Below are 13,341 nucleotides of genomic sequence, written 5' to 3'. Positions count from 1 at the left end.
GTACGTGGATGTATTTCTAAATCACATATACATATATATCTGCATGTACTTACTATGTGCATATTTGATGTTCAAATAATCAACTTGAACACAATTGATAATCTTGCTATGCGCATATTTTATGATCAACTTATCAATTTGAGCCACGATTGATTGACAATTTTGTTATATGCATACTTTATCATAAACATGAAAAATTGATAATAATGATAATAATAATAAGGTAAGTCTGAGAATCTTGGCTTATATTGTAAAGAATAGAGGAGGACGAGTACCCCCACTACCCCTCCTCCCCCCTTTCCAGAAAATAAATGCATTCTGGATTTTTTATTAGATGGGTGTGGGTTTTCCTTTAGCGCGGGTGGGTGAAGGGTTATGGCAAATGTCACTCATAAAAGGTACGCTACCACTCTGCAATCTCAAAAGAATTGAATAATAGATTAAGGATTTGAGCCAAATATTGAATATAAATGCATGAGAACATTAAAGCCATTATTGATAAACTCTTTGTGCGTTATAACATGCTATCAGAATTTGCATGATCATAATATGAAGAGATTTGTCAAATAATGTTTTTTGCGAACAAGCATAATGTGTTTACATGCATTTGGATCTGTCGAGTAGCATAATCATCATTTGAAATAGAAAATTCTATTGATCACTTAACAAGGAATTTTGTGCTCACCAGGTGACGAGTCTCGTTCACTTTTTAAATATCTAGTGCGCTTTGAATGTGGATTGTTGTAACGAATGAAGACGTTTTACATTTCACACATATCAAAGTTATCTTAGATATCGAAGCAAAACATTAAAACGTCTACATTTACTATTCCTACCTGGTTTTACATATTTTTTTTATTTGTTTTGTGAACACCCGGGTTTGGTTAGTTATATTGATATACCTATTACTTTAGGCAAAACAATGATCGAGGAACATTGTATCATTATTTACATTCATCATCATGATAGTTTCATTAATATACAATATAATTGACTAGAAATGTCATATTGGACATGAAAAACAACTGAATATCGACATTAAAATCAAACCGAAAAACTTATTTAACACACATGAACACGCAAACAGTTGAAAATTTATAACAAACCTAGTCAAATCATATTCTCGAAAGGAGAACTTGAGTAGTGAAACAAGGTATATCAATGGGCACGTTTAACGTCTTGCTGTGAACTGTACTGGAGCGTATTTCGTTAAACATATAAATGCTGATGAAGGCCATGGGACATTTTTAATGTGGATTAAAGTTTTCCTGTCCGATTTAAAATTTGAGAGAATCAAATTTACATATACGTGTATAATCGGGATTTGTGGTCGAGATAATGCTCAAACAAAATGGGATGACATCATGGACTCCCACACACAAAAGTCAGACACTGGAATAGGAAATCTAAAATACCTGATTTGATATTCATTCTTCTGTCTTCAGTATTTTTTAATATGAAGTTTATGACAGATACAGTAAAAACTATAGTATAACTTTAAAACTTTACAATATAGGAGTTTTTGTCCTTCTAAGACTCTTTTAAGGGGCCGCGGTGGCAGAGTGGTTAAGGTATCTCGACACTTCACCACAGCCCTCCACCTCTGGGTTGCGAATTCGAAACCTCCGTGGGGCAGTTGCCAGGTCCTGACCGTAGGCCGGTGTTTTTTCTCCGGGTACTCCGGCTTTCCTCCACCTCCAAATTCTGGCACGTCATTAAATGACCCTAGCTGTTAATAGGACGTTAAACAAAAACAAACCAAACAAACCAAATCTAAGACTCTTGTAGGAATCCAGAAAGGAAGCCGGGAAAGTCAGAATCGCCGTATGATATGGAAACATGGAAAGGGATGTGCAACTCTATAATTCAATGGCAAAAGTAATATGCTGAGTAATTGTGAAACAATATTAAAACCTAACTTGTGAAGATGGGTAAAATGACCATTATAATATTAGGACCAATAAACAGGACACAAGGTGCATCTATGAAAATGTCGAAAACTTTTACCAAACCGATCAGACTTGGAAGCTAACTTAAGGGTTGAACATGACGATTATCTTAAAACTCGTACTTGGTATTACTGCTCATATCATTGATCGGCTACAAAGGACTCTATTTCGTGACACTGACTACTACACCAGTTAATTATAAAACGAGCACCACTCTATCATCCTCGACGGAAAATAAAGAAACCCATTTCAAATAGGATCCATTAAATTAGAATATTTGCAAAACATTGTATCAGAACGTTCTCACATTCTACAAGAAAACTTGTTTGAACCTACTTAGCTTTTCTGAGTATGTCTAGAGAGAAATAAAGAACATCTTTATTGTTTCGTAAAGAATGACCGTGAAGTTGTGTAAACTGAGTTGACGAAGGTGTGACCGTCCCCGAAGTCTGACATTGTGTACTTCTAGCCGTTATATGGCATACACAATTAAGCTGCAATATGTTCAATATTTATAAAGAGCAACATTGTAATGATTCGGGCATTTAAATGACACATTTTATCGGCCATTGCATACACATACATGGCTTCAGGCATCAGAGAGAAAGGGAGTCGCTCACGAAAAAGAAAATATACATTATTACACGACAGGAAGAATACGAAAAAGAAAAGACATTGAAGTGTAAAAGTAAGACTTCGCACGGGAGTCCTGACCGGACGTATGTGTACACATTTAAAACAGAGAATAGCTTTCAGAGTAAGGGCAGGTGTCACATCCGGGGAGAGAGACCAAACAACGCGAAAACAATGCGTGAACAGGTACCGGTATAATTAACTTTATCGTGAATACGTTTTCAGAAAAGACTTGTATTAACTGTTGATAAGGCTCTCGATTAAAAACGTCACCAATGAATAGGTTCCATTGTTCTGGTCGCTGCTAGTGAAACATATCCACTTAAGTCAAAAGTGAAAGCAGTGCAAGCTTATTTCTAGCTACTTAGTAAAATACATCAAACTTAATGTGATTATTGGTATTTTTGTAAAATGTTTGAAAAGAAATTACCAATTTCTCTAACAAAACAGTATTTTGAAGAGATCATGTTGCATCAAATATTTTGCCGGAAATATTTCTGAACAATAAATAATTTCAGAATGCAGATAAACTCTTCAATTAATCAATGTAGATGATAACAAGAACAAGCTTTATTATTCATTTTGTTCATTCAACTTTAGATATTATCAAGTTCGATAGTTGGATGGAAATCGACAACCTCATTGAAAGTCATGTCGATATCCATTTCACCTATCTATCACCACATCAACAGGCAGATGTACCTTCAGATCAACTTAACTACTAAAACACTTCAAGAATTATATCATATAGTTTGAAAGATAATGAAATGGATACATGCCATATATACCTAGTATCACCTGCTAACAATAACAAATACACCTTTTAGATAAGCAAAAAAAAAAATATCAATGAAAAATTGATTTTCGATTTACATGTAATTTCAATTAAATATATGGTACAAAATTTTATTTATCTTAAACTGAACTAAGAATACATACCCATAAACGAAATCGTAAGTACCTACTCACAATGGACAAAACGAATTAAAATACGAACAAAACTATATATTTAAATGGAGTCTATCGAAAAAAAGCATAAGGAGAACACGACCAGGTGTTCTGGAAGAGTAAAGCGTCTTCTACCTGAACCGGAACACCAGAAAGCACTAAACTGACCTAAAACTGTATGTAACAACGAGGGGCACTTACCGGTACACCAAAGCGTAATCAAAGAAGATGAAACAGTGTGTGTTTAATGTGCCCTCGTTAATCGGGTTTTAAACGTTAAAACGTTAAAGATATACATTGTGTATTGAGCTCCCCGAGGAAAAATCCCACAATATGAATTGAAACAGTGAAACAAATACTTTTTAAAGGAAAAAGAATGTAAACGTATTACAAATGTATCGCTTCAGATATACACAATTGTAGACATGGCAATAAGATATGGACACAAAAAGTGGGCCGAAGGCACTATCCTGTCTCAGGCAAGCTGTCATAGCAAGACAGCACGTGGGTCCAATAACAATAATAAAAAAAAATCCAGCGACATGTTGATTTGAACTTTTGAACGTTTTTTTCATAGTAATCAATAATTGCTCATCTGTGACACATCATCGTGTCTCCGACTGGTGACCGCCTTAGGCCCCGCTATCTAATTTCACCTCATAGCTACAGTTAGTCTCCTATTTATAGTCTATGTTCATCAGTTTAGTTAGCTTTTACAACTCGCATGAACCAAATAGATAGACGGCGTTGATAGACTTCAATCCGAAATCAGACTTTTTAGAGTTACAATTTATTTTCTCAAAGAATATTTTATGGTGTCTTGGATTTCGTTTTGATTTGCTATTTAGAAAATTCAATTAATATGGTATATACTGGTAAAATATAGATGCATACCACCTATGGATTCGTTTTGTCTTCCTCTTGTTTGCCAACCTTCCAACTGTCACTATAAACTCAATTATTACCCATAATTCTTAGTTTGTTACCTGGCAACACGCTGTCTAATCCGAGTGTCCCTTGTGCGAGAATAAATTTCATTTCATATCATGTTTCTTTTGATCTTAATATGGAATGATTAACATGACCTTGATCAATAAATAACGGATAATTGAGATCTCCAGGTATGAGACAAAATTGACGATTCTACGCAGCGTAATGTTTTGATAATTTCAGTTAAACCTGTTGTAGTATCACAAAAATGCTTAGTTAGAACAAACAAAACTAATAAGAATGTGAATTGTCGAGAAAAATACAATGACAGAAATCCCACGATAAGCCGGTATTGTATATATGTGATCTACGGCGTGAGGCGGAGTATCTGCCTCTCCCGGTCTGATTTATGCTTTAGTATGGAAACCCACCCCATGTTTAATCTTTTATTTTATTGACATTAGCTCTCAAAAGATTTATGGGCAAATGTCACAATGGAAAGTGACGTTAAAACAATACGTATAATGTTACAAAAGGATTGCGCACAGTAATATAATAATTGCACCTGTTATTTTCTGTCATACTGGGGACAAAAAGAAGGAAAGACACTTGTCATCCTATTCTTTATCAAAGCTATTACAGATACAACACAACAGCACAATGAAATCATTTTTCATTTCGATAAATTTGATAAGCTGTCGGCTCCATGGAATGGATCTGTTTTATGTTTGAAACTTATATCTATATACCATATGCTATATAATATTTTTCACGTGCTCATCACTATGAACGCATTTAAGTTGCAATAATAATGAGCATTCTAATGCTTTTATACAGTTAATACCAAACGAATCACAAACTTGCAGACAATCTGCGGTAGGTACACTCGAAAATAAGTGAACGATTTAAAACACCAACGAGCACGCTAAAATGCAATATATTTGACATTTTGTAACAAGATATTTTGCCACCCAGAAATAAAAAAGACAACATACAGGGACCAACACACAATAAAAATAGAGACCTTCCAAGCACATGCCAAGCGCTGGCTGCAGTCACTGGAACGCGTCTATTCAGGCTATGTGCCATATATGAGCACCTGTTTTTCATCTACTAAGTTGCTGGTTTTGTTCAATTGAAATCAATGAGCATGCTTTAAGCCACCATGAATCATGAAATCATGAAAATATTTGCATTTATTAAAAATATGTAGCTTTAAAATGGTTATTTGAAATGTGATAAGTTACAAAATATATAATGATGCATTCGTCAAAGTTTTTCGAATCTGATTGTTTGTCGTTGGTATTTTATGAAGATAAACAAAACTCATTGTTTTGATCATAAACGACATTTCCCCCTTCGGCAATATTTCCTTCGAGCTTTATACGATCATCTATATATAAATAACCTATTATAATGGCGAGATTTCCTTCAATGTCTTTACAACAGAAAAAGTCAGTCGAGGGCGTGGAGGTCGACAACAACTATTTGCACTGCAAATAACATGAGGCATATAATTTAAAATCCTTTCTGAGTTGATGAAACAACTTTAACAGTCAAATCAAATACTGTTCCGTAAATAGACTGCCTTTGCTAGACAAAGATCTGGTGTCGCCACATAGTTCATATACTAAGTCTTGGCGACATACCAATAATTGAGCGAAGACAGTCCTAATTGGCATCGTAGGATTTCTCCCATGGTCCAATACAAATTTGGTATTATATACCCTTCATAACCCGTTAAAATATTTGAAATAAACTGATTTTTCATTCACAAATACATTTTGATCGACAGAGAGAATCAGATTTCTTATAATTTGGTCAAAGTCATTTTTGTGTGTGCGTGTAATAGTAAATACGATGATCACATCAGTTTGAATGCTAATTGTTATTCCGCTACCTGTTATTGAAATATATATGTTTTACTGAATGAATACTGATGGTAGAAATATTGTCTGGGTCATTATACAGTTACAGCATGTATACACGTATTGTCATAAAGGATATTGGGACACATTTCAATTCACAGCAATTTCTTTTGATACAGCCTGTTAAGGCGTTATCCTATCAATGAATGGCCTCAGATTTATTTTTATTGTAATCTCTGCACCAACTTTTACAAAATGCATATACTTTCTTGTAATCCACGAGATGGCATCATTTCATTGAAAGCTTCATTTTGGTACAAATGAATAAATGTTCATGCAAATAAAACAAAGAACTATGACACTTCAATAAAGTTATTTGTAATATATATTTATTGCATATTCAAATCTATAAATAAAATATTTAGAAAATAGCAGTCTTTAGTATCCGTAACGAGGAATACATCCGCACAGCCAGCGTAGCTCTTCAATCACAAAAAATATCACAAACCTATCACATTCATCTTTTGAATCACTAATTTTACATTCAAAGGATTCTTATAATCGGCACTTCTTTTTAAATGATTATATATAAGCATTTAAACATCTATTCGTTGTGTAGCATTTGTTGCTATTTAATAGCACGGGAAGACGATACATTGTTTGAAATTTCAACAATGAAACAATAATTCAAGTCAACTAAAAAGCAAAACTGAAACAATGATTAAGCAGAAAGAAGTAAAAAGAGTTTGACATAAAATTCATTATATACTCATTGGCTTGCCTCTATTTCCCCAGAGGTTAGGGTCTTAAATATATTCGTCAAAATGTTGGACTAAGAGATAGTGTTAAAGAATGTTACAAAACAGTAGCACTAAGTGAGAGGCACATGTGTTTTCCCATACACTCGATACTGGGATATATGATGTTTTAAAACATAACAAACATAACAAAATGCTGCTTAGTCACCAAGGTCTCCACATTTCATCTTGTTTATTCGGTGATACAGGAAAATTAAAATTCTGACTATTGCGGTCTTCGGTTCTACATCTTAACATTTCTCCCTGGACATATATAACAGACTGATCAGTGCTTGTCGTATTAGGCTGTCCATACACTGGTAACGGTTCCTTTGGCCGGGATGGAATGCTGATAGTGGCAGGAACTGGTTTGATATTAATATTTTGAGTCTGAGCCGTATTTACAGCTTGTGTACATGCCACAGTAATTGGAGCTACTGCAGCAGAAACTTGTGTTGTCAATGCCTGAGACTGCACCATTGGAATCACGTAGTTGTTCATGTTTCCGTTTGACAAGAGATTGGCGGGAATAATGAATGCCATTTCTCCTGTTGACATTTTCGTTGGAATAAGTTGTACACCACTTACAAGTTTCTGAACTTGCATGCTAGGCTGTTGTTGAACAGTTGCTTGTGATTGTATTGTCTGAATTTGAACTTGTTGTGGTTGTTGTACAATATGCTGTTGAAGTTGTTGTAGTTGTTGTTGCTGTTGTTGTTGTTGCTGTTGTTGTTGTTGTTGTTGCTGCTGCAGCTGCTGCTGCTGTTGCTGCTGTTGCTGCTGTTGGAATTGGGGAATCTGAAGAGGTTGACCATTTATCAATCCTTGAACAGAGAGCGTAGCAGTAGATGTAGTGGGTAGGGTAGCACTTAATGTATTAGCAATTAACGGATCCTGAGTCGGGATCGTCAGAACTCCGCTATCCATAATATTTGTCCGTAGTCCATTTTGAATCACATTTTGAACGACATTGTTCTCCGGTAGTTGTGTTTGGCGAGGATGATTTTGGATGTCTTCGGTTTTACAGAAGCCCATAGTTTGAGGTGGAGATGACCTGAGATTATCCAAACATTGAGAAGAAGGAACTCGTGATGTTTGTGATGGTGGTTCTGGATTCACCATACAGTTGGCGAGGTGGTTAAGAAGCTTGGACCTCACTTCCGCGTCTGATCCTTCCATAGATCCAAGAAAAGAGCTTACTTCAGAGGCACACTCATTAAATCCCAATCTGTATTTGTTGATTAGAGTAGGATCATTAGTAGCGAGAGCTGCAATAGTAAAGTAAAAAAAATAGATCAGTGATTAATTATTGGAAAGAGTACAGCAGAATTCTATAATATAATGGAACTAAATGTATAGCAACATCAAAGGGCCCTATCCAAAGACATATATATAACCTACAGACATCGGAATGTGTATTTTTGCATGTAATATTATTAATCGGCATAATGTCTATTTGTCCTTCATATATAGCAGTAATTCGGAACAGCATTTTGTCCTGTGGCAATTAAAGGCTTTTAACTAGCTCTCGTTATCAGTTATGTTATTAATCAATAAATATGTTCCTTTTCGTACATATATGAAAAAATGAGAGGGATTAAGAAATTGAGTTTAAATGTACCAATGAAATAGATTAAAATGTACCTGAGAATTGCTGCTTCTGTAACGTTCGAAGATGTCGCACAGTTATCTCAAGGATATCAGCCTTTTCCATTTTGTTTTGACGAGCACCCTGGATACAAAAAGAATATCAATCTTGTTATAATGGATTCACGGTCTGTGTTAAAATTGATGCATTTCTTATACAACGAAGACAATCGCAACATCTTGTAGTTTTGTCACACTTAGTGATAGATAGATATCTAATAAGTAGTGTGTAATATCATCAGAATCTCCAGCACAAACATCATAGCCAAGTGCATTAATGTGTTTATCACAGTCGTATGAATTGTCCGTACATTTCTCATTCCCACAGTCATACGACAAATCAGCACAACGTTCAGGGTTTGAATCGAGATCACTTAGGACCTAATGTATTTTACGTATCATCAATTAACTTTAGTTTGATTTACACGACATAACTATTCTATAGCTTTCTGGCGTAAATAACTGTTTAAACCCAGCTTCAGATGTTCATCTTCTTCCTCTTTGAAAATGTCTTTTAAATTTGGAGTAGAAACGCATTACGAATCCATTTATGTATTGAGAGATTGCAGCCCGACATTGTAGCAAGTGACTTTATTGTCAATGAAATAAATATTCATAATGGTTCTGTCTGTTTATCTGTTCTGATAAAATGGATATTCATAAATCTTTAGCTGTAAAATGTTAGTACCGGAAAGATATGATGATTTGACAATGTCATCTTATATAGGACAGATGGGTTTAATAATAGCTTAAAACCCACTCTTAGAAATGACATATATGAGTCGTTACTCAAGTGACATAATGAAACAGGATGCCTAACACATATATGTATATAAAGTCTTCATTTAGTGGTGTATTTATATGACACTATCCATACCAATCCCTCTACACTTGAAGAGTTTGAATTAAACATATTAATATTATGTCTCGTTTTTATGGAACGGTTTAATGCCCCTATCATGCGTGAGTACAATATTTTATTTATGACAGTAAGGTGATAATAACAAAAAGAAACGAGACATGGTATACAGCAATCTATACCACCGATTTGAATTGATTCAAATACTCGGTATACAGGATTCGTCTAATACTCGATCACGATGCACAATACATCAAGATATTTACTGCGAAACCTTTGTTGAAATATATTATCATACTAACCATTTATGTTAATTGACGTTAAAGCAAACAACTATTATATCAGATTTCTCAGATCTTAAGATTGCTAACACTGAATCATAACACAGTATTGATTTCCCCTTATCGGTTCCCCGTACTTCAGTTACATATTCACGTGATAGTGGTTTTGAAGGTTTTCCGATGAGAGTAAGAGACTTGAGATTTAAATACCCTTTAACATGGCCTCTCCTGGCCAGGTAAGATACCTTGTTGAGTAATACCAGTAGATGGCTTGTCAAAGCTTGCGAGCAGACGACCAGAAAACTCTCCCGATCAGTCATGCATGCCTTGTACGTGACAAGATAAACAGGAGACCGTGGGAAAATGAACTCTCTCCAGTCTTAGTGTAATTATATATAAACATCTAACTATGGCTAAAAGCATTTTGTTGGCGTTTTGTTACGTTGGCATTGTAGCACTTGTACTTACATTTACATATATTTTTTCACTAATTTTATAGACTTTTTAAAAACCTGAAGTGATTTTTTTCCGTGAATTTAGGGAAGTGTTGTCGACGAAATGGACATCGTATTACGTATTAAGATTGCTGTACATAGCCTTTCAAGAACATATTGCATTTCCTCATAATGTCTCTTACTTTATCATGTCACCATTTGATACTGTTGTTAATAGTTATTTGGTAGATCAAAATTGAAGTGACAGTTGAATAGCCTTATATTTAAACAATAACTCGCCGTAACCACGAGCTTAAATATAAAAAATAATGACCGTATATGTCAATGATAACCCTTGGTGACAACCCTAAAGACAACAACATTAACCTTTGTTAACAACCTCATAGAACAAAAATGACACTAAGTAACAATATTTTAAGAAATCTATATATTCCTCGCTAAAACTCTCATAGAACAACTATTGGTCTACCTCAGTTACTACCTTATCCTTCCGAAATACAAAACCTTAAAGAAAACAATAACCCTCATTAATCAACGACATAAACTTACAATAAAAGGTAACAACCTCATATTTCCATAATAATCATCTGCATCAGAGCCTTTTACATCAATACCCCCAGGAATAATCTCTAGTAGCTTGAAGCGTGAGGTACGCACATATCTGAGTTGGTTAATTAGAAACATTTACCTGAAGGTAATTTACCATATCATTTCATCGTGTGAACGTCGCACAAAGAGAAATTGTATTGAGGACCGCTGGGCCATAGACTCAATCAAGCATGACTAGTGGTATGGCTATGTAATATAAGTGACTGCTAGGTACTTTAGGTCATCTTTTCATACGTGATATATAAGCATATATGTACCACAGTCCCTTTAAGCGTCATATATTAATTGATATTGAACATGAATTGGTGATGCGTAATTGGATTAGAATGTAGGTTATAATATGATTTTTCTATAGTTAGTTTATAGGAATGAATATGACCTAAGTTAATGGGCTTTAAATTTTTTTGAAAATATTTTCCCCGTATATTAAAATTGATATTGAGACTATAGCAAACTGATAAAACACTACTTATGTACCCTTAGATTAATAAAAGAAGAACATATGTCAAGTTCTTCCTCCTTCCTGTAGCCATATCTTACAAGGTTTCGTATAGCAATGGCTGTAAGATTAGTCTAGTGGTCAAAATTATTACAGAAACATTTATAGATACATAAAAAACAGGATTATATATTATTTTCTGTATCTTAAATCATGAACCTTTTTCGCTTCAAAAAAGAGTTATAATTCAAATAGTTGTACAAACATTTTACATAATGAACCCATTGTCCAAAACGTTCCATAAACTTGTTTCTATTGTTTAAGCGATAGTTAAATAATGCCTTTGTTGTCTAGTCTCCTACTTCTTTACTGCTCCACACTTTAAACTTTCAGTGAGAAGACTGGGTATCGTTGTGGACAAAGGCCATTAAATATGAGAGATTTGTGTGGTATATAAGGAAATGAATATGCTTACTATTAGGTATACGAAAGGCGTCTATTAAGCGATAAAAAACCTGCTCTCAGTAATTTTGTATTTCGGAGAATGACGTAAACACTTCCAAAAAAAGACCCTATGAAATTATATACGAATATACAGCCACTAGTATACTGAATCCTTTGTTATTCTGCTGTATTATCTGACGTGGCTTGGGTTCTTGTAATTAATGAGAAAATAAAAATGACATAAGTAAATAATTGAAATAGGTAAACTACAGAGTAGTGTTTGTGTACTTTCATTGTTATAAAGTGGATTTTGTATGTGTTTGTAGTTACAAAGTTGATTTTGTATGTGTTTGGAATAACAAAGTAGATTTGTATGTGTTTGTAATTACAAAGTAGATTTTGTATGTGTTTGTAATTACAAAGTAGATTTTGGTTGTGATTGTAATTACATAGAAGCATTTGTATGACATTGTATTGTAACGTCAGAGTTGTATTGGTATGATTTTATTCCTTTATGGTAGTATATGTATGTATTTGTTAGTAATTTGTCTTACCTCTTTTTTCATTACTTCCAGTAGTAAAGACTTTAACTCAGCAAGACTGGCATTGATTCTTGCTCGACGTCGTTTCTCCATGATTGGCTTCGAATTCTGAAAAAAATACTGGATTATGACAAAAACAAAAATACTGTCAATGGTTTATATTGTAATGACAGAAAACTATTTGAGTACAGTGAATTTAGACTTCTCATATATATTGACAGGGACATTTACCAGCCCAGGACCTACTAAGCACATACTATTTAGTTTTTATTCGTAATGACGATTGTCATCTTTGCATAATGTTATAAAAACATGTTATTTAGAGTTCTCTATAGACACGTACAGTGTCATTAATGAGTTATACGTCGTAGCTAAATAGTTCATATAATATGTTGTCTTGTTTCAATAACAAACGACTATTTACGTCATCAAATATATAACTAATTATACTTTAACTTACCTTTCTGCTTTCTGAGGCAGTTGACGACACTTTCTCGGACAGCATGCTTTCAGTGTCAGAATCCATGGACGACATTTTTTCTTTTACTTTCTTTGCCGATCTGGCCAGGACACCATATCCCGACCCTATACCAGTTAATACATGTTTGGACATGGGCAAAGTCGCATACTTTTGCCTCGTGGGAAAGTGTATTGGCCTTGTCGCTTGATGTCACTCAGCCTTCCAACACAGACACGACCCGTGCCTGCCCGAATTTCATTGGGTATCACTACTGGAACGCGGACGCCCCACAGGTAAAACCATCATTCCTGTACAAAGCTTGTCAACAGGTACGAAGTCTGGCACGCGACACAGAGTGTGGGAAAGCCACGCCTCTTTTCTTACCTGAGTTTTATCACCTGGCTATACTTGTTGAATACCTGGCGTGATCCCGGAGATACTGTTCACGTCAGGGCACGCACTCGTGGAGCGTGAGAAAGC

The 13,341-nt window shown here is 34.7% G+C and overlaps 1 protein-coding gene across 1 annotated transcript; it reads right to left on the bottom strand.

Moving 5' to 3' along the window:
• Positions 1–6,695: 6,695 nt before the first annotated feature.
• LOC117345117 (protein hairy-like) lies at positions 6,696–13,113 on the bottom strand. Its single transcript, XM_033908077.1, has 4 exons — positions 12,862–13,113; positions 12,414–12,509; positions 8,770–8,857; positions 6,696–8,393 (listed from the first exon to the last, which is right to left on the bottom strand). Exons 1-4 carry the CDS (start codon positions 13,012–13,014, stop codon positions 7,291–7,293), a joined length of 1,440 nt encoding a protein of 479 aa, XP_033763968.1. The 5' UTR covers positions 13,015–13,113; the 3' UTR covers positions 6,696–7,290.
• Between the last annotated feature and the right edge of the window lie 228 nt (positions 13,114–13,341).

This window comes from Pecten maximus, chromosome 16 (genome assembly GCF_902652985.1).
Source record: "Pecten maximus chromosome 16, xPecMax1.1, whole genome shotgun sequence".
In the NCBI taxonomy this organism is placed as follows: Eukaryota; Metazoa; Mollusca; class Bivalvia; order Pectinida; family Pectinidae; genus Pecten; species Pecten maximus.
The sequence above is the reverse complement of the archived record's forward strand: the minus strand, read 5'-3'. Positions and strand labels throughout refer to the sequence as shown.

Coding starts and splice junctions, on each gene's coding strand:
- LOC117345117 (XM_033908077.1), bottom strand. CDS start 13,014: ATGTCCAAACATGTATTAACTGGTATAGGGTCGGGATATGGTGTCCTG. Junction 12,510..12,861: donor CTGCCTCAGAAAGCAGAAAG/GTAAGTTAAAGT, acceptor TATTTTTTTCAG/AATTCGAAGCCAATCATGGA. Junction 8,394..8,769: donor ACAGAAGCAGCAATTCTCAG/GTACATTTTAAT, acceptor TTACTATTGCAG/CTCTCGCTACTAATGATCCT.